Raw genomic sequence first — 25,905 nt, 5'->3', positions numbered from 1 at the left:
TTTGGGTGCCCCATGGCATGATTGCCCCACGGCGTGGGTCCCCCAAGGTTTGGGTGCCCCATGGCATGATTGCCCCACGGCGTGGGTCCCCCAAGGTTAGGGAGCCCCACGGCTTGATTGCCCCACGGCGTGGGTCCCCCAAGGTTTGGGTGCCCCATGGTGTGATTGCCCCATGGCATGGGTCCCTCAAGGTTTGGGTGCCCCATGGCTTGATTGCCCCATGGCATGGTTCCCCCAAGGTTTGGGTGCCCCATTGTGTGATTGCCCCACGGCGTGGGTCCCCCAAGGTTTGGGTGCCCCATGGTGTGATTGCCCCATGGCATGGGTCCCCAAGGTTTGGGTGCCCCATGGCTTCATTGCCCCATGGCATGGGTCCCTCAAGCTTTGGGTGCCCCATGGCGTGATTGCCCCATGGCGTGGGTCCCCCAAGGTTTGGGTGCCCCATGGCGTGATTGCCCCACGGCGTGGGTCCCCCAAGGTTTGGGTGCCCCATGGTGTGATTGCCCCATGGCATGGGTCCCCAAGGTTTGGGTGCCCCATGGCTTCATTGCCCCATGGCATGGGTCCCTCAAGCTTTGGGTGCCCCATGGCGTGATTGCCCCATGGCGTGGGTCCCCCAAGGTTTGGGTGCGCCATGGCGTGATTGCCCCATGGCGTGGGTCCCCCAAGGTTTGGGTGCGCCATGGCGTGATTGCCCCATGGCGTGGGTCCCCCAAGGTTTGGGTGCCCCATGGTGTGATTGCCCCATGGCGTGGGTCCCCCAAGGTTTGGGTGCCCCATGGTGTGGGCACACCCCATAGTGTGGTGCCCCATGGCTGGGTGCCCCCCAACTGTCCCATCCCCTGTACCTGCTGTCCCCGCTGTCCCCAGGCGTGGTGGCTCGCGCTGGCCGCGGGCGCTGCCCCCCTGCCCTGGGGGGGGTCCCGGCCGGGGGGGGCCTGAGCGGCTGCTGGGGGGGGCCCTGGCCCCGGGGGGGGCTCTGGGCGCCATGGGGCGGGGGCAGCTGGGCGAGACCTGGAAGAGAGAGCGGAGGACGGGGGGACATTGGGGTGGCACTGGGACCCCCCCACACCAGGATGGGGTCTGGGGGTGGGCTAGGACTGGGAACCTGGTGTGGGGCCATACTGGGAGCACTGGGACCCCACTCAGGGTGGGGTTCGGAGTGGGGTGGGGGGTACGACTTCAGCCCTGGTGGGAAGGTGGTGTGGGGCCATACTGGGAGCACTGGGAATCATCCACCCCAGGATGGGGTTTGGGAGTAGTCCAGGACTCCCTCCCAGGATAGGGTCTGGGGGGAAAGGCGGTGTGGGGCCATACTGGGAGCACTGGGACAACCTCCCAGGGTAGGGTCTGGGGGGAAAGGCTGTGTGGGGCCATACTGGGAGCACTGGGACAACCTCCTAGGATGGGGTTTGGGCAGGTTAGGACTTCAGCCCTGGTGGGAAGGTGGTGTGGGGCCATACTGGGAGCACTGGGAATCACCCACCCCAGGATGGGGTTTGGGAGTAGTCCAGGACTGGGACTGTGATGGGGGGCCATACTGGGAGCACTGGGACAACCTCCCAGGATAGGGTCTGGGGGGAAAGGCAGTGTGGGGCCATACTGGGAGCACTGGGACAACCTCCCAGGATAGGGTCTGGGGGGAAAGGCGGTGTGGGGCCATACTGGGAGCACTGGGACAACCTCTCAGGATAGGGTCTGGGGGGAAAGGCGGTGTGGGGCCATACTGGGAGCACTGGGAATCCCTCCAGGATGGGGTCTGGGGGGAAAGGCAGTGTGGGGCCATACTGGGAGCACTGGGAATCCCTCCAGGATGGGGTTTGGGTGGGTTTAGGACTTCAGCCCTGGTGGGAAGGGGGTGTGGGGCTATACTGGGACCACCCTCCCGTGGTGTCCCATACCTTGAGGGCCGGGGGGGACTCCACGGTGGGCAGCAGCGCCCGCACTGGGCTGTCCTTCACCACGAAGGTCTGGCGGCGGGGGCTGCGGGGACTGGGGGTGTCGGGGAGGGGCAGCCGGCACTGCTCCAGCTGTGCTGCCAGCTGCGTCGCCTCCCGCATCATCTCCTCCAGCCGGGAGCCGCTCAGGAGGCTCCAAGCTCCCCCGGCCCCTTCCTCGCCCTCCTCTTCCTCGCGGCTGCGGGGGCAAGGCCAGCATTAGCCCTGTCCTGGCCACCTCAACCATTCCCACCCCGTGTGTCATCCAACCATGGCCAGGAGGTGGCATGTGTCCCCCCCGTGCCACCCTGGGTGCTATCCCCCATAACCCCAGCCATGAGGTGGCACATCCCCCATGTCCCCCAGAACCTTGGCCGTGGGGTGGCATGTCTCCCAGGACCCCAGCTATGGGGTGAGACATCCCCCATGATCCTGTTCAGGATATCTCCAATGTCCCCCAAGAACCCATCCATAGGGTGAGATGTTCTCCATGTCCCTCAGGGCCTTGTTCAGAAGGTGGGATGTCCCCAATGTCCCCCAAGAACCCATCCATGGGGTGAGATGTTCTCCATGTCCCCCAGGGCCTTGTTCAGAGGGTGGGATGTCCCCAATGTCCCCCAAGAACCCATCCATGGGGTGAGATGTTCTCCAGGTGAGATGAGCTCCCAGTCCCCATCCCAGGGCCCTGTTCAGAAGGTGGGACATCCCCCATGATGCCAAGATGCTGTCCATGGGGTGGGATGTCCCCCAGGACCCCAGCAATGGGGTGGGATGTCCTGATGTCCCCAGAACCCCAACTAGGAGGTGGATGTCCCCCAGGATCCTTCAGACCACAGCCATGGGTGGGATGTCCTGATGTCCCCAGTGTCCCTGGCCACAGGGTGGGATGTCCCAATGGCCCCCAGGACCCCATCTATGGGGTGGGATGTCCCCCAGGACCACCTGCCCCAGAGTGGGATATCCCCCGTGTCCCACAGATCCCCATCTGTGGGGTGGGATGTCCCCCAGGATTCCAGCCATGGGGTGGGACATCCCAATGTCCCCCAGAACCTCATCTGTGGGGTGGGATGTCCCCCAGGACCACCTCCCCCAGAGTGGGATATCCTCCGTGTCCCCCAGGACCCCATCTGTGGGGTGGGATGTCCCCCAGGACCCTATCTATGGGGTGGGATGTTCCCCAGGACCCCATCCATGGGGTGGGATGTCCCTCAGGACCCCATCTATGGGGTGGGATGTCCCCCAGGACCCCATCCATGGGGTGGGATGTTCCCCAGGACCCCATCTATGGTGTGGGATGTCCCCCAGGACCCCATCTATGGGGTTGGATGTCCCCCAGGACCCCATCTATGGTGTGGGATGTCCCCCAGGACCCCAGCCATGGGGTGGGATGTCCCCCAGGACCCCAGCCATGGGGTGGGATGTCCCCCCCGTCCCCCCCTCACCTGTCGTCAGGAGACAGGACCCCAAAGTCGAAGCTCTCCTCGGTGATGAAGCGTTCATCTGGGGACATGGGGGGAGCCCCGTCCCCCAGCACCGGGACGGACACGGGGGGACGAGGCGCTGGCACTGTCCTACCTCGCTCCTCGGCCATCGCCGTGGCTCCGGCACAGGGGCTGCTGGGGGGGCAGAAGGTGACCCCCAGACCCCCAGTGTCCCCCGTCCCCGACTTGTCCCAGGCCCTCGGGGGTGCCCGGGTGGCACCAGCCGGCGCCCGGGAATGGCACCCGTGGTGCCAGGGACAATCGGGACTTTGTGCCACCGGAGACAGCAGTGCCAGCGCGCGGCACGGCCGGGGGGACAAACCGGGGGGCGCCCACCCAGGGACCCCCACCTCATCCCAGGGGGCCCAGTCCCACACCCCGATCCCAGTCCCCATCCCAAAGGTCCCAGTTCCAGGGTTCCCAGTCTCAATCTCAGGGCTCCCAGTCCCCATCCCAGAGCTCCCAGTTCCCACCCCAGGGCTCCCAGTTCCCATCCCAGGGTCCCAATCCCAATCCAGAGCTCCCAGTTCCCATCCCAGGGCTCCCAGTTCCCACCCCAGGGCTCCCAGTTCCCATCCCAGGGTCCCAATCCCAATCCAGAGCTCCCAGTTCCCATCCCAGGGCTCCCAGTTCCCACCCCAGGGCTCCCAGTTCCCATCCCAGGGTCCCAATCCCAATCCAGAGCTCCCAGTTCCCATCCCAGGGCTCCCAGTTCCCACCCCAGGGCTCCCAGTTCCCACCCCAGGGTCCCAATCCCAATCCAGAGCTCCCAGTTCCCATCCCAGAGCTCCCAATCCCGATCTCAAGGCTCCCAGTTCCGATCCCAAGGCTCCCAGTTCCCATCCCAGCGCTCCCAGTCCCAATCTCAGAGCTCTCAGTCCCGATCCCAGAGCTCCCAGTTCCCACCCCAGGGCTCCCAGTTCCCACCCCAGGGCTCCCAGTTCCCATCCCAGAGCTCCCAGTTCCATCCCAGCGGTTCCCAGTCCTGATCTCAGAGCTCCCAGTTCCCATCCCAGAGCTCCCAGTCCTCATCCCAGCAGTTCCCAGTCCCAATCTCAGAGCTCCCAGTTCCGATCTCAAAGCTCCCAGTCCCCATCCCAGCAGTTCCCAGTCCCTATCCCAAGACTCCCAGTCCCCATCCCAGCGGGTCCCAGTCCCAATCTCAGAGCTCCCAGTCCCATCCCAGGGCTCCCAGTCTCCATCCCAGAGCTCCCAGTCCCAATCCCAGCGGTTCCCAGTCCCGATCTCAGAGCTCCCAGTTCTGATCTCAAAGCTCCCAGTCCCCATCCCAGCAGCTCCCAGTCCTGATCTCAGAGGTCCCAGTCCCCATCCCAGGCTCCCAGTCCTTATCCCAGGGCTCCCAGTCCCGATCCCAGCGGTTCCCAGTCCCCACGCCAAAGCTCCCAGTCCCATCCCAGGGTCCCAGTCCCCATCCCAGGGCTCCCAGTTCCCATTTCAGAGCTCCCCATCCCAATCCCAGGGCTCCCAGTCCTTATCCCAGGGGGTCCCAGTCCCGCCCCGGGGGGTCCCCCGCCCCGCACCCCGATTCCCGAGTCCCCCATTCCCGCCCCCCCCTCACCGCCCGCCCCCGGGTCCCGCTCGCCGCGCGCGCAGGGGGCGGTGCCGCGTTCGAATCCCCCCCCCTGCGGCAGCGCCCGCCTCGCCGATTGGCCCGGAGGCCCCAGCCCCGCCCCTCTCCCCGCCTCTGATTGGCCGAGATCGCCCTGGCCCCGCCCCCTGATTGGCCCGGATCGCCCTGGCCCCGCCCTCTGATTGGCCCGGATCGCCCTGGCCCCGCCCCCTAATTGGCCCGGATCGCCCTGGCCCCGCCCCCTGATTGGCCCGGATTCCCTCTGGCCCCGCCCCCTGCAATCCCTCAGGCCCCGCCCCCTCCCTCCGCTTCCGATTGGCCGGTACCTTATAGCCCCGCCCCTTTGCTCCGTTCCCTGCGCGGATTGGCTTCGCTCTCCTGGCCACGCCCCCATGTCCCCGCCCCGCCTTTTCGATTGGCTGCGCGCCCATGGCCCCGCCCCCTTTCCCGCCCCTCGCGTTGCCATTGGCCGGTGGGAGGGGCGGGCCCGGAAGCGCGCGCGCCGCCGCCGCAGCATGGCCGCCGTCCCGCCCGACTCGTGGCAGCCGCCCACCGTCTCCATGGAGACCACGTAAGCGGTACCGGCAACGGGCGGCCTCACCCGGGACCGGACACCCCCAGCGCCCCCAGTACTGGGCGCTCGCCGTTCTCCGCGGTACCAGAGGCACCCTGTGCCCCCTCCTGGTACCGGACACTCCCGGTGCTCCCCCTCCGGTACCGGAAACCCCGAGTGCTCCCCCGGTACGGGACATCCCCACTCCCTCTGATACCGGACGCCTCCTTTCCCCCCCGGTACCGGACACCTCCAGTGCCCCCCGGTACCAGAGATCCCCACTCCCCCCTCTCCCCGGTACCGGACACCCCCAGTGCTCCGCCCGGTACCAGTCACCCCTCATTCACCCCGGTACCAGACACCCCCATTCTCCCCAACCCCGGTACCAGTCACCCCTATTCCCCCCGCCCCGGTACGGGACATCCCCATTCCCACGGTACCGGACACCCCCACTCCCCCTCTCGGTACCGGACACCCTCACTGCCCCCCTTTCAGTACTGAACACCCCCACTCCTCCCCCCTCCCTGTACCGGACACCCCCACTGCCCCCTCCGTGCTGAACACCCCTATTTCCGCGGTACCGGACACCCCCACTCCCCCCCCGGTACCGTATTGGACACCCCCATTCCCACAGTACTGGACACCCCCACTCCCCCCCCGGTACCATATTGGACACCCCCATTCCCACGGTACCGGACACCCCTACTCCCCCCCCGGTACCATATTGGACACCCCCATTCCCACGGTACCGGACACCCCTACTCCCTCCCCGGTACTGTATTGGACACCCCCATTCCCATGGTACCGGACACCCCCACTCCCCTCCTGGTACCATATTGGACACACCCATTCCCACGGTACCGGACACCCCCACTCCCCCCCTCGAGACACCCCCTTTCCCGTGGTACCGGACAGCCCTGGTGACGCGGTGCTGTGTGGTCAGGATGGGGCCGCTGGTGCTGGAGCTGTACTGGAAGCACGCGCCGCGCACCTGCAAGAACTTCGCTGAGCTCTGCCGCCGCGGCTACTACAACGGCACCCGCTTCCACCGCATCATCCGCGACTTCATGGTGCAGGGAGGGGACCCCACCGGCACTGGTGAGTGACACCCCACTCTGTGACCCAACCGGTGCTGGTGAGCCTTGTTGCCCCCCAACCGGCACCGGTGAGCGTTGTCCCCCAACCGGCACTGGTGAGCGTTGTCCCCCAACCGGCACCAGTGAGCCTTGTTGCCCCCCAACCGGCACCGGTGAGCCTTGTTGCCCCTCAGCCGGCACCGGTGAGCGTTGCCCCTCAACCGGCACCGGTGAGCGATGCCCCCAACCGGCACCGGTGAGCGTTGCCCCTCAACCGGCACCGGTGAGCGATGCCCCCAACCGGCACCGGTGAGCATTGCCCCCCAACCGGCACTGGTGAGCGTTGCCCCCCAACCGGCACCGGTGAGCATTGCCCCCCAACCGGCACCGGTGAGCCTTGTTGCCCCCCAACCGGCACCGGTGAGCCTTGTTGCCCCCCAACCGGCACCGGTGAGCGTTGCCCCCCAACCGGCACCGGTGAGTGTTGCCCCCCAACCGGCACCGGTGAGCGATGCCCCCCAACTGGCACCGGTGAGCCTTGTTGCCCCCCAACCGGCACCGGTGAGTGTTGCCCCCCAACCGGCACTGGTGAGCGATGCCCCCCAACTGGCACCGGTGAGCCTTGTTGCCCCCCAACCGGCACCGGTGAGCCTTGTTGCCCCCCAACCGGCACTGGTGAGCGTTGCCCCCCAACCGGCACCAGTGAGCCTTGTTGCCCCCCAACCGGCACCGGTGAGCATTGCCCCCCAACCGGCACCGTTGAGCCTTGTTGCCCCCCAACCGGCACCGGTGAGCCTTGTTGCCCCCCAACTGGCACCGGTGAGCCTTGTTGCCCCCCAACCGGCACCGGTGAGCGTTGCCCCCCAACCGGCACCGGTGAGCCTTGTTGCCCCCCAACCGGCACCGGTGAGCCTTGTTGCCCCCCAACTGGCACCGGTGAGCCTTGTTGCCCCCCAACCGGCACCGGTGAGCCTTGTTGCCCCCCAACCGGCACCGGTGAGCCTTGTTGCCCCCCAACCGGCACCGGTGAGCGTTGCCCCCCAACCGGCAATGGTGAGTATTGCCCCCCAACCGGCACCGGTGAGCCTTGTTGCCCCCCAACCGGCACCGGTGAGTGTTGCCCCCCAACCGGCACCGGTGAGTGTTGCCCCCCAACCGGCACCGGTGAGCCTTGTTGCCCCCCAACTGGCACCGTTGAGCCTTGTTGCCCCCCAGCCGGCACCGGTGAGCCTTGTTGCCCCCCAACTGGCACCGGTGAGCCTTGTTGCCCCCCAACCGGCACCGGTGAGCGTTGCCCCCCAACCGGCACCGGTGAGCCTTGTTGCCCCCCAACCGGCACCGGTGAGCGTTGCCCCTCAACCGGCACCAGTGAGCGTTGTTGCCCCTCAACCGGCACCGGTGAGCGATGCCCCTCAACTGGCACCGGTGAGCGTTGTTGCCCCTCAACCGGCACTGGTGAGCGTTGCCCCCCAACCGGCACCGGTGAGTGATGCCCCTCAACCGGCACTGGTGAGCGATGCCCCCCAACCGGCACCGGTGAGCGTTGTTGCCCCTCAACCGGCACCAGTGAGCGTTGTTGCCCCCCAACCGGCACCGGTGAGCGATGCCCCTCAACCGGCACCGGTGAGCGTTGTTGCCCCTCAACCGGCACCGGTGAGCGTTGTTGCCCCTCAACCGGCTGACCCTCCGTCTCCTCCCCAGGCCGCGGTGGAGCCTCCATCTACGGGAAGCAGTTTGAGGATGAGCTGCACCCCGAGCTGAAGTTCACTGGTGAGTGGAGACCAGCGCCGGGTGGACAGTGACCCCCCCCTGTGGGGTGGGGTGTCCCCCATGTCCCCCCAGACCCCACCCACTGGGTGGGATGTCCCTGTATCTCCTAAGACCTCATCGCTGGGGGATGATCTTCCTTGTGATGAGCTTGGCCATGGGTTGGCACGTTCCCCCTGACCCCAGCTGTGGGATAGTGTCTCCCCCATGATGTCAGAACCTTGGACATGGTGTGACGTGTCCCCCAAGACCCCACCCATTGGGTGGCATGTCCCACTCAATGACCAATGGCCACGGGGTAGCGTGTCTGTCGTGTCCTTCAAGACCCCATCCGTTGGGTGCCACGTCCCTGTGTCCCCCAGGACTCCACCCACGGGGTCAAACGTCCCCTAAGACCTCATGCCTGGGGGATGATGTTCCTCATGATGAGCTTGGCCATGGATTGGCGCGTCCCCCACATTCCCCAGGAACTCATCCATGGGATGAGGTGCCCCCCAGGATGCCAGGACCTTGACCATGAGGTGACATGTTTCCCGTGTCTCCCAAGACCCCTCTCCATGGGGTAACATGCCCTCCAGCATGCAGGACCTTGTTGATGGAGTGGCATGTCTCCCATCATTCCTAAGACCCCATCCATGGGGTGGGATGCCCTCCATGTCCCCCAGGAATTCATCCATGAGATCGAATGTCCCTCACACTCCCCGAAACTGGAGCTGTGGGGTGACATGATACCAGAACCTTGGCTATGGGGTGGCGTGTCTTCCATGTCTCCTGAGACCCCATTCATGAGGTGGGATGTCCTCAATGTCCCCCAAGACCCCATCCATGGGGTGGGATGTCCCACATGGTACCACAACTTTTTCTGTAGTGTGGCCCATCTGCCATATCCCACAGGAGCTTGGGCATGGAGATGATGTGCTCCTCCATGACACCAACTGTGGAGTGGCACGTCCCCCAAGATTCCATCCATGTTCTAGCATGTCCCCTGTGATGCCAGAACCTTGGCTGTGGGGTGATGTGTCCCTCAGGACCCTGGCCATGGGATGGGATGTTCCACACATGATGACTTTGGCCATAGGGTGGCATGTCTTGCAAGAGCCCATCCATGGGATGGCGTGTCCCTCATGATGATCTTGGCGTTGGGGTAATGTGTCCCCAAAGACCCTATCCAGGGGATGGGATGTTCCACACGTGATGACCTTGGTCATGGGGTGGCACGTTCTGTAAGATCCCACCCATGGGATGGCGTGTCCCACATGATGACTTTGGCCATGGTGTGACACACTCCCCAGGCCCCTACCCATGAGGTGGGATGTCCTGCAAAGAGCCCGTCCACGGGGCAGCGAGTCTCCCATGATATGAAACCCTGCCCAGGGCCTCTCCAAAGCAGGACATTCATGGTGTCTGTCCATCCATCTGTCCCAGGCGCCGGCATCCTGGCCATGGCCAACGCGGGGCCAGATACCAACGGCAGCCAGTTCTTCCTGACGCTGGGCCCGGCACAGTGGCTGGACGGGAAGCACAGCATCTTCGGGAGAGTCTGCCAGGGCATGGGCGTCCTTGGCCGCTTGGCCATGGTGGAGACCAATGCCCAGGACCGGCCCCTTGACGACGTCAAGGTCATCAAGGCTTTTCCTTCGGGATAGGGGAGCTGCGGGGGTGGGTGGTGGCACCACCTGGTCCTCACAGGTTTGTAGCGCTCGCTTGGAATAAAAGAGGTGAGAAGTGGTGGTGATGCCAATGGTGATGACTTCTCCCATGGTGGTGACCTCCACTGGGTAGTGACCTGTCTGTGATAGTGAACTCCCCTGTGGTGACGCCCCATAATGGTGGTGACCTTCATGTGTTGGTGAACACTCTGTGGAAGTGACACCCTCCATGGCAATGACCTCTTCCCCATGGTGGTGTCCCCTCTTGATGGTGACCTGCAATGGTAGTGACCCCTCCCATGGTGGTGACCCCCCCCCTGCGGTGGTGAGTCCCCCATGGTGGTGATCTCCCAACGTGGAGAACCCCCTGTGGTGGTGATGACCTCCCCATGGTGGTGACCTCCAGTGGTGGTGCGAGGATGGTACTGCGCACCCCAGGATAACAGCAGGAGTGGTACTGTGAGCTACTGGGGATACTGGGATGGTGTGGGAGTGGCACTGGGAGTCCCTGGGGATACTGGGATGGTGCAGGGGTGGTACTGGGAGTCCTTGGGGATACTGGGATGGTGCAGGGGTGGTACTGGGAGCCCTTAGGGATACTGGGATGGTGCAGGGGTGGTACTGGGAGCCCTTGGGGATACTGGGATAGTGCAGGGGTGGTACTGGGAGCCCTTGGGGATACTGGGATAGTGCAGGGGTGATACTGGGAGCCCTTGGGGATACTGGGATGGTGCAGGGATGATACTGGGAGCTCTTGGGGATACTGGGATGGTGCAGGGGTGGTACTGGGAGTCCTTGGGGATACTGGGATGGTGCAGGGGTGGTACTGGGAGCCCTTGGGGATACTGGGATGGTGCGGGGGTGATACTGGGAGCCCTTGGGGATACTGGGATGGTGCGGGGGTGATACTGGGAGCCCTTGGGGATACTGGGATGGTGCGGGGTTGGTACTGGGAGCCCTTGGGGATACTGGGATGGTGCGGGGTTGGTACTGGGTTTCCCTGGGTGATAGCAGGGGGGGTACTGGGAGCTAGTGGGGGGTGCAGGGGTGGTACTGGGAGCCCGGGGGGGGCGGGGGGTACCGGGGGGCACCGGGGCTGATGCCGAAGCCCGGGCCGGTACCGGGCATCCGGAGACGGGGGCGACTCCGGGGGTCCGGGGTGACCGCGGGGGCGGTACCGGGAGTGGGGAATGGGAGCGAGGTGATGCCGGGGGCGATGCCGGGGATGGAGGCGATACCGGGGGCGATACCGGGGCTGCGGGGTGATAACGGATGCGATACTGAGGATGCGGGGCGGTCCCGGGAACGGTCCCGGGGGGCTGGGGGCGATCCCGGGGGCGGTGTTACCGGGGCTGGCGCCGGTACCGGGGACGCCGATGGGGGTCCGGGGCGATGCCGGGGGCGGGGCGGGGGGCGGGGCCCGGGCAGCCCCTCGACGGGGCCGGGAGCCCCGGGGCGGAGCCGGTGCCGGTGCCGGAGCGGGGGCAGCGGTGGAGCAGCCCGGGCATGGCCGGCCTGGGCATCCCCGAGCCGGGCAGCGGCCCCGGGCCCGTCCCGGCCACCCGCGTGGAGCTCACCGTGTCCTGCAGGTACCGGCACCGCGGCGGGGGCACTGGGAGGCGCTGGGAGGCACTGGGATGCACTGGGAGGCACTGGGAGGCAGCGAGGAGACACTGGGATGCGCTGAGAGGCAGCTGGGATGCGCTGGGAAGCAGCTCGGAGACACTAAGGTGCACTGGGAGGCAGCTCAGAGGCACTGGGGGGGAACTGGGAAGCAGCTCGGAAGCACTGGGATGCACTGGGAGGCAGCTCGGAGACACTGGGGAGGCACTGGGAAGCAGCTCGGAAGCACTGGGACGTGCTGGGAGGCAGTAGGGACACGCTGGGAAGCAGCTTGGAAGCACTGGGACGCAGCGGGGAGTGGGAGGCAATCAGCGTTGTAGGCACTGGAAGGCAGCGAGGAGGCACTGGAACACACTGGGGTGCACTGGGAGGCAGCAAGGATGCGCTGGAAGCAGTGGGGAGGCACTGGGATGCACCGGGGAGGCGCTGGGAGGCTGCGAGGAGACACTAGGATGCACTGAGATGCAGCTTGGAAGCACTGGGAAGCACTGGGAAGCAGCTTGGAGAAACTAGGGTGCACTGGGAGGCAGCTTGGAAGCACTGGGAAGCACTGGGAAGCAGCTTGGAGAAACTAGGGTGCACTGGGAGGCAGCTTGGAGACACTGGGGGGGCACTGGGAAGCAGCTCGGAAGCACTGGGACGCTCTGGGAGGCAGTAGGGACACACTGGGAAGCAGCTTGGAAGCACTGGGAGGCAGCGGGGAGTGGGAGGCAATCAGCGTTGTAGGCACTGGAAGGCAGCGAGAGGCACTGGAACACACTGGGATGCACTGGGAGGCAGCAAGGATGCACTGGAAGCAGTGGGGAGGCACTGGGATGCACCGGGAGGCAGCGGGGAGTGGAAGTAGTCGGTGTTGGAAGGCAGCTGCGAGCACTGAGAGGTACTGGAAGGTAGCGGAGAGGGGGGCAATCGGCATTGGAAGGTACTGGGAGGCAGCTGGGATACACTGGGAGGCAGTGGGGAGTAACTGGCATTGGGAGGCAGTGGGGAGCAGGAGCTGGCTGGCACTGGGAGGCACTGGGACTCCCTGGGAGGCAGCAGGGAGCAGGAGACGGTCAGCATTGTAGGCACTGGGAAGCAGCCGGCAGGCACTGGGATGCACTGGAAGGCAGTGGGAAGCAAGGAGCAGTCAGCCTTGGGAGGCACTAGGAGGCAGCTGGAAGGCACTGGGATGCACTGGGAGACCGCAGGGATGCACTGGGAGGCAGCAAGGAGTGGGGCATAGTCGGTATTGGGAGGCACTGGGATGCACTGGGAAGCACTGGGAAGCAGCTGGGAGTCGGGGCTGGGGGCCAGTCAGTGTCGGGAAGCACTGGGGAAACACTGGGATGCACTGGGATACACTGGGAGGCAGTGGGGAGTGGGGGCAGTTGGTGCTGGAAGGGCAGAGATCCCCTGGGATGTGAGGTACTGGGAGAACTGGGGGGAACAGGGGTGCAGGGCACTGGGAGGGGGGTGGGGGACACTGGGAGAGAGGAAGTCTCTGGGTGTGGGGGGTGCCTGGATGGGTGGGGCTCTGGGTTGGGGGACATTACCCCCGGTAATGTCAGCCCCTAACGGCGGTGTCGGGGCGGGGGCACCCATGGGTGCTGGAGCTGTGGCTGTGGGGCTGGATGGGGGGCGATGCCACCGACCCCGGGGTGGGGGCACTGAACCTGCTGCCCCCCCAGATCCCCCTGCACCCCCCTTTGCTGCTGGCTCCCCCGGCCATACTGGGTGCCCCGTGCCCCCCCGGCTGCAGTGGGTGCCCCCCCCCGGCTGCACTGCCTGCGGCCGCTCCGACCTATTTTCCTCCCACTCCATCAGGGATGGAGAGAGTCCCATAGGGCGCAGAGCTCAGCGCTGGGGAGGATGGGATGGGGTGTTGGGCCCCCCCCCCGCTGCCCTGGGCACCCCCCAACACAGGGCAGGGCACCCCAACACCGGCCATGCACCTGCCGACACCCAACACAGAGCACACGGAGCTGTGAACCCCCAATACCCTGCTGTGCACCCCAATACACATCTATACACCCCAACACAGGGCTGAGCACCCCAACACCTGACTGTGCATGCACTCACACACATGCACCCCGACACTAGGCTGAGCACCCCAACACCAAGCTGGGCTTGCAGTCATACAACTGTGCACCCCAACACAAGGCTGTGCACCCCAACAGCCAGCTGTGCATGCACTCATAGACATGTGCACCCCAACACAGGGCTGTGCACCCCAACACAAGGCTGTGCGTGCACTCACACACCTGTGCACCCCAACACAGGGCTGTGCACCTCAACACAAGGCTGTGCATGCACTCACACGTGCACCCCAACACAAGGCTGTGCACCCCAACACCTGGCTCTGCACGCTGTCACACACCTGTGCACTTTGACACCAGGCTGTGCACAGTCACACACCCCGACACTGGGCTGTGCACCCCAATACACAGCCGTGCACCCCGACGCAAGGCTGTGTGCCCAGCACCATTCTGTGCACCCCGACACTGACCCGGCTGTGCACCCCTGGCCATGCAGCTTGCAGTATATGTGGCTGTGCACACCCCGATACCCGGCACGGGCAGCACCCCAGCCGTGCCCAGCACCCCGTTTCCCTGCAGGCACCTCCTGGACAAGGACACCTTCTCCAAATCTGACCCACGTGAGTAGAGATCAGGGGTCCTGAGTGGGTCTGGGGGCATCCAGGGTCCTGGATTTGGCAGGGGTGACTGGGGATATGGGAGCATCCAGAGGTTTTGGGGGGGCTGCGAGGGTCTGGAAGCGTCCATGAGTTCTGGGGGTGTCTGGAGGTCCTGGGTGGTCTGGAAGATTGAGGGTATCTGGAGGTCCTAGGGGTGTCTGGGGGAGTTTAGGGATCTGGAGGTGTCTGGGGGTCTGTAGGTGTCCACCCCCTCAACCCAACTCCCCCCTGCAGTCTGTGTGCTCTACACCCAGCGTCCCGGATGCCGGCAGTGGCGGGAGGTGAGTGCTCGGACGGACAGACGGACGGACAGTTGGCGTGATGACCGATGAACAAGTGGGCATCACAAACCACTTGTGGCCAATCGGCATGTTGGGGTGATGGCCAACTGACCAATCAGCTCAACTTGGCCAGGTCAACTCTTGGCCACCTGCATGTTGGGGTGCTGACCGCTGGGCGTGTTGGGTTGTTGGCCGATCCTCACGCTGGGGTTACAGCCAGCTGTCCGATCAGCGTGTTGGGGTGATGGCCAGCTGACCCATTGGCGTGTTGGGGTGCAGCCAGTTGGCCGGTGACTGGTGAAGAGTCGCATGCTGAGTGTGAGCCAGTCCGGAATCTGGGGAGCCGAGCGGTGTGTTGGGGTGCAGCCAGCTGGCTGATCAGCGCAGGGAGGGGACACTTGGGGACGCCCTTTCGGGGTGCCCCGGCCCCCCCTGCTCCCTCCCACCCCCCCGCCCTGCCGACAGGCACCCTGTAATTAACTGCTGCTTAATTGAGGGGCTCGGGGCTTTAATGAGCAGGCGAGGGCTGGGCAGGACACAGTGCCAGCCCCGCGCCCGATGACAAAGGGGCACCTGGTTGTGCCGTGCCTGCCCCTTGCGTCCCCTCCCGCCCCTCGCGTCACCCCGTGTCCCACATGTCCCTCGGTGTCCCCATCACTCTCTCCATCCCCCCTCTGGTCTTCTTCCCCCATCCCCCATCCCCACATCCCTGTGTGCTTGTGTCCCTGTCCCCATATGGTTGTGTCTCCATTCCCATGTCCTCCTGTCCCCGTGTCCCCATCCACATGTCCCTGTGACGCCGTGTCCTCACCCCTGTGGCTCTGTGTCCCCATGTCCCTATGGCTTCACCCCCGTGCCCCTGTAAACCTCTCTTCCCATGTTCCCCCCCCTGTGTCCCCGTGTCCCCATGTCCCCAGTTTGGCCGGACCGAGGTCATCGACAACACCCTGAACCCCGACTTTCTGCGCAAGTTCGTCCTCGACTACTTCTTCGAGGAGAAGCAGAACCTCCGCTTCGACCTGTGAGTGTCCCCGCTGTCCCCCGGTGTCACTCCCTGCCCACCGCCATCTCCAGCGCCTCGGTACCCCCTCACCACGGAGTGGGGTGCAGCCCCACCTGTGCCAGCACCCACTGTCCCTGTCCTTGTCACTGCCCCGTCCCTGTCCCCTTCCCTGTTCCCCCGTTCCTGTACCACCACCATCCCTGTGCCCATCTGCATCCCACGCCCATCCCTGACCACATCTCCACCCCATCCCTGTCCCCATCCCATCCTGTCCCCACACCTAACCCATCACGATTTGTGCCCCATCTCTGTCCCACACCCCATCCCATCTCAACCCCTGCCCCACCGTGACCCCCATTTGTGTCCTGTCCCCATCCCTGTCCCCACAGCCACCCCACAGCCTCAGCGCAGCTCCTCGCTCTCTCCCCAGGTACGATGTGGACTCCAAGAGCCCCGATCTCTCCAAGCACGTAAGCGTGGGGCCGGCACTGCTGCCCCCCCCGGCACTGGGGACAGGGGTTGGGGACAGACCCCGGTGACCCCTCGACTCCGGCAGGATTTCCTGGGCCAGGCATTCTGCACCCTGGGAGAGATCGTGGGCTCAGCCGGGAGCCGCCTGGAGAAGCCCCTGACGTGAGCCCCCACACACACCCCGTGCCTCGGTTTCCCCCGTGGGGCCCTGTGCCAGGCTGGCTGCCCGGTGTCCCCACGTCCCCCGCTGCGGCGCTGGCCGGGCGCTCGCATCCTTATCCTGGTGTCCGGGATGGACACCAGACCCTGGTGCTGACAGCCCCGGCTCCAGCCTGCCCCAGGCTCCCTATGCCCTCCCCGACAGCCCCTGCCTCAGTTTCCCCACAGGGAGGGGCTTTTTCTGGGGGGAAGGGGGTTCCCTTTGTCACCCCTCGCTGTGTGTCCCAACAGAATGGGGACAGTCACCACACACGCCCGGGGTAGGAGACCCGCTCCGGCCGTCTCCAACGGGTGAGTTGTGGGGTGCCCAGACCTGGGGGGGACACCCAGGTCACCGTGTCCCCCCCACCTTGTGGCTCATGGCCCCTTCCGCAGTGGCATCCCTGGGAAGAAGTGCGGCACCATCATCCTCCTCGCTGAAGAGCTGGGCAACTGCCGGGTGAGAGGAGGGGGGGGACACGTTGGGGACACCCCAATGCCATGACGGGGGCGCTGAGCCGCTCCCGGGTGCACCCCTTTGGGTCTTCCTCGCCTTGGGGTGAGGAAGATGAGGGTCAGGGCTGATCTATTCCCATGAGGTGTCCCAGGGGTCCTGGATCCCTCAGCCCCCCCAGGATCCTGCACCCCGGGGGGGGGGGGCGGTGCTGGTGACCCCCATCCCTGTCCCTGTCGCAGGACGTGGCCACATTGCAGTTCTGCGCCAACAAGTTGGACAAGAAGGATTTCTTCGGCAAATCTGACCCCTTCATGGTCTTCTACCGCAGCAACGAGGATGGGACGTGAGCGACTGCCCCCTCACCCCAAAACACAACCACACCGCCTGGTCACTGCCGAGCGGACACAGCCTCAGCCATGGGGACACCCCAGGAACCTCCCATGTCCCCATGAGGCTGGGCTGAGGGACATGGTTTAAGGGAGTGTTGGGAATGGTTGGACTCCATGATCCAGTGGGTCCTTTCCAACCCGGTGATCCTATGGTTCTATGATTCATCTATGGGCTGGCTTTGGGGAGGGGTGTTGGGGGTGGCATGAGAGGGTGACCCCCTTACCCCCCCTTGTTTTGTCCCCCACAGCTTCACCATCTGCCACAAGACTGAGGTGGTGAGGAACACGCTGAACCCCGTCTGGCAGGCGTTCACCATCCCCGTGCGCGCCCTCTGCAATGGCGACTATGACCGGTGAGTGCCGGGACCTCCAGGGGAGGGCGGCCGCTCTGCACCCTCTTCCCCACAGTCTCTGTGGTACCTACACCCAAGCCCTCCACCATCCCATGCTGCATGCCTCAGTTTACCCATCTGAGCAATGGGCTACCACAGAGCCATCCTGGGGAGGGAGGTGTCCCTGTCCCCCCCAAACCCTTAGAACCGGTGTCACCGACTGCGTGTCCTGGCAAACAAAGCCTGGCGGTGGCTCGACGTTGCCGGCTTGGCCCCGTGTCGGATGTTGCTGTGGCAACGGTGGATAAAAATATCCCACCGAAAAAGCCTGAGGAGGAGGAGGATGGAGGAAAAGGCCCATGGAGGCGTCAAAACAAACCCACGGGGAGCAGGCGCGGGGCGGCCACGAGGGCCCATTGCAGCCCTCGTGGTGGGGGTTGGACGCGGGGGGCTGAGAGGTGGCTCTGACCACCCTTGCCCTGCAGAGCCATCAAGGTGGAGGTGTACGACTGGGACCGCGATGGCAGGTGAGTGCGAGGCAGACCTGGGGATCCCCCCCACCCCCCAAAGTCTCCTCCTGGGTGACAGGGGACCCATCCTCACCCCACAGCCACGACTTCATCGGGGAGTTCACCACCAGCTACCGGGAGCTGGCGCGGGGGCAGAGCCAGTTCAACGTCTATGAGGTGAGGAGGGAGAGGGGCAGGACCCGGGGGGCAGGGGGGAGGTGCAGATGCACCCATGGGTGCTATGGGCCCAGTGCTGCACCCATGGGTGCTGCATACCCCACGGTGCCTCTGCTGCACCCATGGGTGCTGCATACCTCACGGTGCCTCTGCTGCACCCATGGGTGCTATGGGCCTGGTGCTGCACCCATGGGTGCTGCGTACCCCACGGTGTCCCTGCTGCACCCGTGGGTGCTGCATGCCCCACAGTGTCCCTGCTGCACCTATGGGTGCTATGGGCCCGGTGCTGCACCCATGGGTGCTGCGTACCCCACGGTGTCCCTCCTGCACCCATGGGTGCTATGGGCCCAGTGCTGCACCCATGGGTGCTGCATACCCCACGATGCCCCTGCTGCACCCATGGGTGCTATGGGCCCGGTGCTGCACCCATGGGTGCTGCGTACCCCACGGTGTCCCTCCTGCACCCATGGGTGCTATGGGCCCAGTGCTGCACCCATGGGTGCTGCATACCCCACGATGCCCCTGCTGCACCCATGGGTGCTATGGGCCCAGTGCTGCACCCATGGGTGCTGCATACCCCACGATGCCCCTGCTGCACCCATGGGTGCTATGGGCCCAGTGCTGCACCCATGGGTGCTGCGTACCCCACGGTGCCCCTGCTGCACCCATGGGTGCTGCGTACCCCACGATGCCCCTGCTGCACCCATGGGTGCTACATACCCCACAGTGTCCCTGCTGCACCCATGGGTGCTGCATGCCCCACGGTGTCCCTGCTGCACCCATGGGTGCTATGGGCCCGGTACTGCACCCATGGGTGCTGCGTACCCCACGGTGTCCCTGCTGCACCCATGGGTGCTATGGGCCCGGTACTGCACCCATGGGTGCTGCGTACCCCACGGTGTCCCTGCTGCGCCCATGGGTGCTACATCTCCCATGGGAACACCTCCCCTCCATCCCCAGGTGGTGAACCCGAGGAAGAAGATGAAGAAGAAGAAGTACCTGAACTCAGGGACGGTGAGGACAGTGGAGGGAGAGAGGTGGGGAGGGAACACAGGGGGTGCAGCCCCTGTCCCCATCTCAGCCTCTCGTCCCTGGCAGGTGACGCTGCTGTCTTTTGCGGTGGAGTCCGATCACACCTTCCTGGACTACATCAGAGGCGGGTGAGCGAGGCAGGATGAGCCTCAGTTTCCCTATCTGTGTCCCAGGGGCTGAAGCGGAGCTGGGCAGGGTGTCCCCAGCACCCACCGCTGCTCCCTTGGGTGCAGGGTGAAACCTCTGCACGGGAAGATCTTGGGGTGCTGTGAACAGGGGGCGGGGGGTGGATGCACCCAGTCCTGGGATTCTCACCCATGGGCTGAGATGGGGACAGGGTCACATCCTGCATCGCCCACTTTGGGTCCCTAAAGCTGCTTTCCCCCCCCACCAGGACCCAAATCAACTTCACGGTGGCCATCGACTTCACCGCATCCAATGGTGAGCATGGGGCTGTGTCCCTCCCTGGCGTTAATTAATGAGGAAGGCTCGTTAAACTGGTGATGGGGTTGGATCCTGCCTGGCTGAGCCCCCCCGCCCGCGCAGGGAACCCCTCACAGTCCACCTCGCTGCACTACCTGAGCCCCTACCAGCTCAACGCCTACACCATGGCCCTCAAGGCGGTGGGCGAGATCATCCAAGACTACGACAGCGACAAGATGTTCCCCGCCCTCGGCTTCGGCGCCAAGATCCCACCAGATGGCCACGTGTCCCACGAGTTCCCACTGGTGAGGGTGTGCTCCTGGCTTGGTGACGCGGTTTGGGGACACGGTGGCATCGTTCTCCGGGATTCCTTGTTCTGCAGAACGGTAACGTGGCCAACCCGGCGTGCAGCGGCATCGAGGGCGTGCTGGAGGCGTACCACCGCAGCCTGCGCAGCGTCCAGCTCTACGGCCCCACCAACTTCGCCCCTGTAGTCAACCACGTCGCTCGGTAAGGGGGTCCCGGCACCTTCCCCAAGGATGGGGGTCTGTGCCCACCCCGGCGTCGCTCACAGGGTGTCCCCCAGCTCAGCGGCGGAGGTGCTGGATGGGTCCCAGTACTTCGTGCTGCTCATCATCACCGACGGCGTCATCTCGGATATGGCACAGACCAAGGAGGCCATTGTCAACGTGAGTCCCACCAGGCGGTGGGTGGCCCTGGGTAGGGTGCTCTGAGCCTTTTGGGGTGTCCATGGGGTGCTGTGAGTTGTGTGGGTGTAGGAACCAGCAGGGGAACCCTGAAATGTTGGGGTGCAAGAAGCAACTGGGCTTCGGAGTGCCCCGATGGGGTGAAATGAGCTGTGCAGGAGTAACAACCACCACGGGGTACACCAAGATGGGTGCAACAACCAGCCGGGGACACGGGGTTCCCCATGATATTGGGGTGCAATGATCTGCCAGGATCGTGAAGCCCCCAAAGTGGAGTGCAGCACTCAGAGGTGCTGAGGTACAGAGCAAGTTGGCTGCGATGGGCAGACAAGGACACAATGTCCTCTCCAGGGGGGTGTGACAGCAGCTCCTGCCTCCCCCGCACTGGGGGCCCAGAAAATAAAAAGCCATTTTGGCTCTGGGGCTCTTGGAAGGTGCCAGCAGCACCTTTGCCCTCCCAAGCGCCGTGCCCGAGCCTCCTCCCTGTGTCCCCTCGCTCACCCCTGCGAGCTGGGAGCTTCATCCTCCTCCTCCTGACTCCCTCGCAGCAGCTCAGCTCCATCTCGGCTCCCCAATTCTGAGGGTGTTGGGGGGTCAGTGGGGATGCTGGAGGCGAGTGGGGATGCTGGAGGAGATGCCCATCACGGTCCTGGGCACAGGATGCCCATCATGGCCCTGAGCATGGGATGCCCATCATATCCCTGGATGCAGGATGCTCACCACAATCCTGAGCACAGGATGTCCATCACAGCCCCAAGCGCAGGTTGCCCCCCCCCAAGCAGGGGATGCCCATCGTGGTCCTGGGCACAGGATGTCTATTGTGATGGGACATGGTGCCCATCGTGGCTCTGAACATGGGATGATCATCATGTCCTGGGCTGCAAGATGTACATCGCAGCCCCAAGTGCGGATGCCCATCACAGCACCGGGTATGGGATGCCCATCATGAGGTGACACGGTGCCCATCGTGGCCCAGTGCGCAGGATGATCATCATGTCCTGGGGTGCAGGTTGTCCATCACAGCCCCAAACATGGGCTGTCCATCTCTGGATTGAGCTCAGGATGGTCCTGGGTGCAGGATACCCATCATGACCCCAAAGGAAGGGTCATAGTCCTGGGTACAGGATGCCTGTCATGACCCTGAGGATGAGAATGAGATGCCCGACACAACCTTGGACACGGGATGCTCATGGTGATCGTGGCCCTGAGCATGGGATGCCCATCACGTCCTGGGATGCAGGATCCCCATCCCCACCCCTCGCGCGGGCGCTGGCAGAGCTGAGGCCAGAAATGAAGCCGCATGAGCGCAGCGATGCTCCACACTCCCACCTGCAGCAGCGGCAGCGCTGGCAGCGGGGGCGGCAGCAAGGTGGGGGGGGGGGCAGGCGGCGGCAGCAGCGATGCTGGGGTCCCCAAGGGGTGTCATGCATGGCTCCTCGCTGTCACTCTGTGTACCCCCCCAAGGTGAAGGTGCTGCACCCATTGCCTGGTGGGTGCTGGGGGTGGGAAGGGGATGGAGCAGCCCCCCCAGGACTGAGCTGGCACCAACACTGAAGTTAGAACCTTTATTTTCACCCCCTTCCTACCGCAGGCTGCCAAGCTCCCCATGTCCATCATCATCGTCGGCGTCGGCCAGGCTGAATTTGATGGTAAGGGGCTGCGTGTCCCCCATCCCACGCTGGCTCTGCAGCCCCCCACATCCCTGGGGACATTGCGGGGGGGATAATGAGGGGACACAGCTGCCTTTTGCCACTGGGGAAATAAGAATTGAATTTGTCAGGGCTCAGCGGGATTCGCTGCCCGCTGGTGCGTGTGTGGGGATGAGCGGAGGCGTTCGTTGGGGCCTTGGAGGGTGTTTAGGGGGGACGCAGGGAGCCCCCCCCACTCCAGCAGCCAGCTGCTCTGCCACCAGGCATGCAGCGAAGGCAAATTAAAGCTCCCCTGGTAATTAGCCCTGATGAGTCAGCCCCGCTCCCCTGCCAGCGTGGGGGGCTGCGGGGTTTGGGTTGGGTTGCGGGGGGTTAAAGGGGTCCCACCCTGGAGAGGGGAGTGGGCTCCAGGTGCTGCTCAAGCCCCCCCTGCCCTCCCCAGCCATGGTGGAGTTGGATGGGGACGACATCCGCATCTCCTCTCGCGGCAAAGTGGCCGAACGCGACATAGTGCAGGTACCGACCCCCCCCTCCCCGGCAGGGATCGGGGACCCCAAATCAGCCCGAGTGTTCATGGGGTGCAGCGACTGAGCCCAGCGTGAAGATGGACTGGGAGTTGGGGGGGTGCAACGGGACATGGGGGCACTGGGAAATGGGGGGGTTGTGCTGGGAGATGGGGGGGGTACTGGGACATGGGGTGCACTGGGACTTGGGGTGCGCTGGGACTTGGGGTAGGGGTTGCACTGGGAAATGGGGGGGTTGTGCTGGGAATGGGGAGGCTGCACTTGGAGAAAGGGACGCACTGGGGCTTGGGATGTACCTGGATGGGGGTGTTCATGGAGACCAGGGGGGGGACGGGGATGTTGGAACGGAGTGGGACATTGGGGGTGAGGCAGGGGGTGCAGTGGGGCAAACGGCTGCACAGAGGGACACGCTGGGATCCGGGAACACATGGGGATGCGGAGACCTGGGAACACACTGGGACCTGGAACACATGGGAATGTGGAGGACACAGAGACCTGGGAACACACTGGGACCTGGAACACATGGGAATGTGGGGATGCGGAGACCTGGGAACACACTGGGACCTGGAACGCATGGGAATGTGGGGATACAGAGACCTGGGAACACACTGGGACCTGGAACACATGGGAATGTGGGGATACAGAGACCTGGGAACACACTGGGACCTGGAACACATGGGAATGTGGGGACACAGAGACCTGGGAACACACTGGGACCTGGAACACATGGGAATGTGGGGACACAGAGACCTGGGAACACACTGGGACCTGGAACACATGGGAATGTGGGGATGCGGAGACCTGGGAACACACTGGGATCTGGAACACATGGGAATGTGGGGGATGCAGAGACCTGGGAACACACTGGGACCTGGAACACATGGGGATGTGGGGATGCAGAGACCTGGGAACACGCTGGGACCTGGAACACATGGGGATGTGGGGGATGCGGAGACCTGGGAACACACTGGGACCTGGAACACATGGGAATGTGGGGATACAGAGACCTGGGAACACACTGGGACCTGGAACACATGGGGATGTGGGGGATGCAGAGACCTGGGAACACACTGGGACCTGGAACACATGGGAATGTGGGGATGTGGAGACCTGGGAACACACTGGGACCTGGAACACATGGGGATGTGGGGGATGTGGAGACCTGGGAACACACTGGGACCTGGAACACATGGGAATGTGGGGATGCGGAGACCTGGGAACACACTGGGACCTGGAACACATGGGGATGTGGGGACACAGAGACCTGGGAACACACTGGGACCTGGAACACATGGGAATGTGGGGACACAGAGACCTGGGAACACACTGGGACCTGGAACACATGGGGATGTGGGGACACAGAGACCTGGGAACACACTGGGACCTGGAACACATGGGGATGTGGGGGATGTGGAGACCTGGGAACACACTGGGACCTGGAACACATGGGAATGTGGGGATGTGGAGACCTGGGAACACACTGGGACCTGGAACACATGGGAATGTGGGGATGCGGAGACCTGGGAACACACTGGGACCTGGAACACATGGGAATGTGGGGATGCAGAGACCTGGGAACACACTGGGACCTGGAACACATGGGGATGTGGGGATGTGGAGACCTGGGAACACACTGGGACCTGGAACACATGGGGATGTGGGGGATGCGGAGACCTGGGAACACACTGGGACCTGGAACACATGGGAATGTGGGGATGCAGAGACCTGGGAACACACTGGGACCTGGAACACATGGGAATGTGGGGATGCGGAGACCTGGGAACACACTGGGACCTGGAACACATGGGAATGTGGGGACGCAGAGACCTGGGAACACACTGGGACCTGGAACACATGGGAATGTGGGGATGCGGAGACCTGGGAACACACTGGGATCTGGAACACATGGGGATGTGGGGATGTGGAGACCTGGGAACACACTGGGACCTGGAACACATTGATGTTTGGGGATACACTGGGATTTGAGGGCACGCCAGGATGTGGGGACACATTTGGCCATCACGGATGGGGCGGAGCGGCCGTGCTCTGGGCCTTAGGGCCACGCTGGGACCTGGGGGTGCACTGGCCATGCTGGCCCTGGGGTCCCCTGCCCCCCAATGCCACTGTCCCCCCCCGTATCCCCCCCCAGTTCGTCCCGTTCCGTGACTACGTGGAGGGCAGTGGCAGCGCGGTGCTCAGCATGGCGCGCCTGGCCAAGGATGTCCTGGCTGAGATCCCCGACCAGTTCATCTCCTACATGAAGGCGCGTGGCATCAAACCCCAGCCTGCACCCCCCAGCCCTGACCCCCCCGGCCCCCCCCAGCCCTGACAGCCCCATCTGCATCCCCCACCCCAGGCCCCGGGGGTTTCTCCAAGCTCCCTCTTTCCTTTTGCAAGGGATGAAAGGCAGTGGGGACCTGTCTGGGACCTGGGGGGGGGCACCCCCAACCCCCAAAATCACCCCTGACCCCATAAATCCCCTTTTCTGTGGTTCCTGGGGGAGGTGGGTCCCAAGCATCTTTGGCCATGTTGCTGGGAGGGGGCACCCCCCATCTCCATAAATCACCCCTGACCCCCAAAATCACTCTTGACCTCATGAATCAACTCCAACCCCCCCAAATCCCCTTTTCTGGGGTCCCTGGGGGGGCAGGGGGTGCTGATGGAGTTGCCTTCACTGGCATTGGCCGAGCGTCCTTGGCAGTGGTGCTGGGGTGCACTCTGACCCCAAAAATCATCCTTGACCCCCATAAGTCCCCTTTTTTGGGGATCCCCGAGGAGGGGGTTGATGGTGGAGATGCCTTTGCTGGCGCTGGCCAAGCAACCTTGGCAGTGGTGCTGGGGCAGGGCACCCGCAACCCCCCCAAAATGCCCTTTTCTGGGGTCCCCGGGGGGGGCCTTTGCTGCCTCCAGCTGAGCATCCTTGGCCGGGGTGGCCCCCCCACTACCCAGCTGGGACCAATATTTGGCTTATCCCCACCCCAGCACCCCCTGGACTGGTGCTGAGGACCATATCCTGAACCTTTCCCCCCCCCTCGACCCCAAATAAAAAAATAAAGAGATGGGGGGTGTCCCAGCCCCCCCTCCTTGAGCACAGAGACAGCGTGGTGCGTGTCCCCCCCCAGTGACACTGGGAGCATCTCGGTCCCCTCCCCATGCCCTGGGTGACGCATGGCCCCCCCCCCGACTCCGAGGCACCCCCATCCTCCCGCAGCGAGTGCTGGCTGCTCCTGGGGGGCATCCCAGGTCCTTTTTTTTTTGTCCCCCACCTTCACTTTTCTACATGCATGGTCGTGCCCCCCCCTCCTCACCGTGTCGCGTGTGCCTCTTTGCTGTGGGTTTGATTCAAGTTGCCTTAAACCAGAATAAATGATGTCTTTTTAATTACTGCCACCCCCCGGG

General features: G+C 64.4%; 3 protein-coding genes across 4 annotated transcripts; 2 read left to right on the top strand and 1 right to left on the bottom strand.

The window, feature by feature from the left end:
* Positions 1–568: 568 nt before the first annotated feature.
* PSRC1 (proline and serine rich coiled-coil 1) lies at positions 569–5,072 on the bottom strand. Its single transcript, XM_054088002.1, has 5 exons — positions 4,998–5,072; positions 3,380–3,553; positions 1,902–2,136; positions 696–1,014; positions 569–573 (listed from the first exon to the last, which is right to left on the bottom strand). The coding sequence occupies exons 2-5, from the start codon at positions 3,526–3,528 to the stop codon at positions 569–571; spliced, it is 708 nt and encodes a 235-aa protein (XP_053943977.1). The 5' UTR covers positions 3,529–3,553; positions 4,998–5,072.
* A 400-nt stretch (positions 5,073–5,472) lies between these two features.
* PPIL1 (peptidylprolyl isomerase like 1) lies at positions 5,473–10,146 on the top strand. Of its 2 annotated transcripts, none has more exons than XM_054087691.1 (4): positions 5,473–5,580; positions 6,506–6,660; positions 8,340–8,408; positions 9,831–10,144. In XM_054087691.1, exons 1-4 carry the CDS (start codon positions 5,525–5,527, stop codon positions 10,049–10,051), a joined length of 501 nt encoding a protein of 166 aa, XP_053943666.1. In that variant the 5' UTR covers positions 5,473–5,524; the 3' UTR covers positions 10,052–10,144. The 2 variants fall into 2 exon arrangements, with proteins under 2 accessions (XP_053943666.1, XP_053943667.1); XM_054087692.1 differs by lacking the exon at positions 5,473–5,580 and adding an exon at positions 5,591–5,750 and having other exon boundaries at positions 9,831–10,146.
* Positions 10,147–11,490: 1,344 nt separating this feature from the next.
* Positions 11,491–25,798, top strand: LOC104062312 (copine-5). Its single transcript, XM_054087565.1, has 21 exons — positions 11,491–11,643; positions 14,275–14,315; positions 14,589–14,635; positions 15,553–15,656; positions 16,069–16,108; positions 16,195–16,271; positions 16,560–16,619; positions 16,704–16,767; positions 17,004–17,107; positions 17,402–17,506; positions 17,971–18,012; positions 18,096–18,171; positions 19,132–19,185; positions 19,270–19,331; positions 19,598–19,644; positions 19,750–19,931; positions 20,009–20,136; positions 20,213–20,315; positions 21,925–21,982; positions 22,425–22,498; positions 24,656–25,798. The coding sequence occupies exons 1-21, from the start codon at positions 11,561–11,563 to the stop codon at positions 24,833–24,835; spliced, it is 1,731 nt and encodes a 576-aa protein (XP_053943540.1). The 5' UTR covers positions 11,491–11,560; the 3' UTR covers positions 24,836–25,798.
* The last annotated feature ends 107 nt before the right edge of the window (positions 25,799–25,905 follow it).

The sequence above is a fragment of the Cuculus canorus genome, chromosome 24, assembly GCF_017976375.1.
Source record: "Cuculus canorus isolate bCucCan1 chromosome 24, bCucCan1.pri, whole genome shotgun sequence".
Classification (NCBI taxonomy): Eukaryota; Metazoa; Chordata; class Aves; order Cuculiformes; family Cuculidae; genus Cuculus; species Cuculus canorus.
Note: the sequence above shows the minus strand (reverse complement) of the source record. Positions and strands in the feature narration are given on the sequence as shown.

Excerpts from the sequence above, each read along its gene's own strand:
- LOC104062312 (XM_054087565.1), top strand. The coding sequence starts at position 11,561 with ATGGCCGGCCTGGGCATCCCCGAGCCGGGCAGCGGCCCCGGGCCCGTC. Across the intron at positions 16,272-16,559 it reads CGCCTGGAGAAGCCCCTGAC|AATGGGGACAGTCACCACAC; the intron begins GTGAGCCCCCAC and ends GTGTCCCAACAG. Across the intron at positions 18,013-18,095 it reads GACTGGGACCGCGATGGCAG|CCACGACTTCATCGGGGAGT; the intron begins GTGAGTGCGAGG and ends CTCACCCCACAG.
- PSRC1 (XM_054088002.1), bottom strand. The coding sequence starts at position 3,528 with ATGGCCGAGGAGCGAGGTAGGACAGTGCCAGCGCCTCGTCCCCCCGTG. Across the intron at positions 2,137-3,379 it reads GTCCTGTCTCCTGACGACAG|CCGCGAGGAAGAGGAGGGCG; the intron begins GTGAGGGGGGGA and ends TTGCCCCCGCAG. Across the intron at positions 1,015-1,901 it reads AGTCCCCCCCGGCCCTCAAG|GTCTCGCCCAGCTGCCCCCG; the intron begins GTATGGGACACC and ends TCTCTCTTCCAG.
- PPIL1 (XM_054087691.1), top strand. The coding sequence starts at position 5,525 with ATGGCCGCCGTCCCGCCCGACTCGTGGCAGCCGCCCACCGTCTCCATG. Across the intron at positions 5,581-6,505 it reads ACCGTCTCCATGGAGACCAC|GATGGGGCCGCTGGTGCTGG; the intron begins GTAAGCGGTACC and ends CTGTGTGGTCAG. Across the intron at positions 6,661-8,339 it reads AGGGGACCCCACCGGCACTG|GCCGCGGTGGAGCCTCCATC; the intron begins GTGAGTGACACC and ends TCTCCTCCCCAG.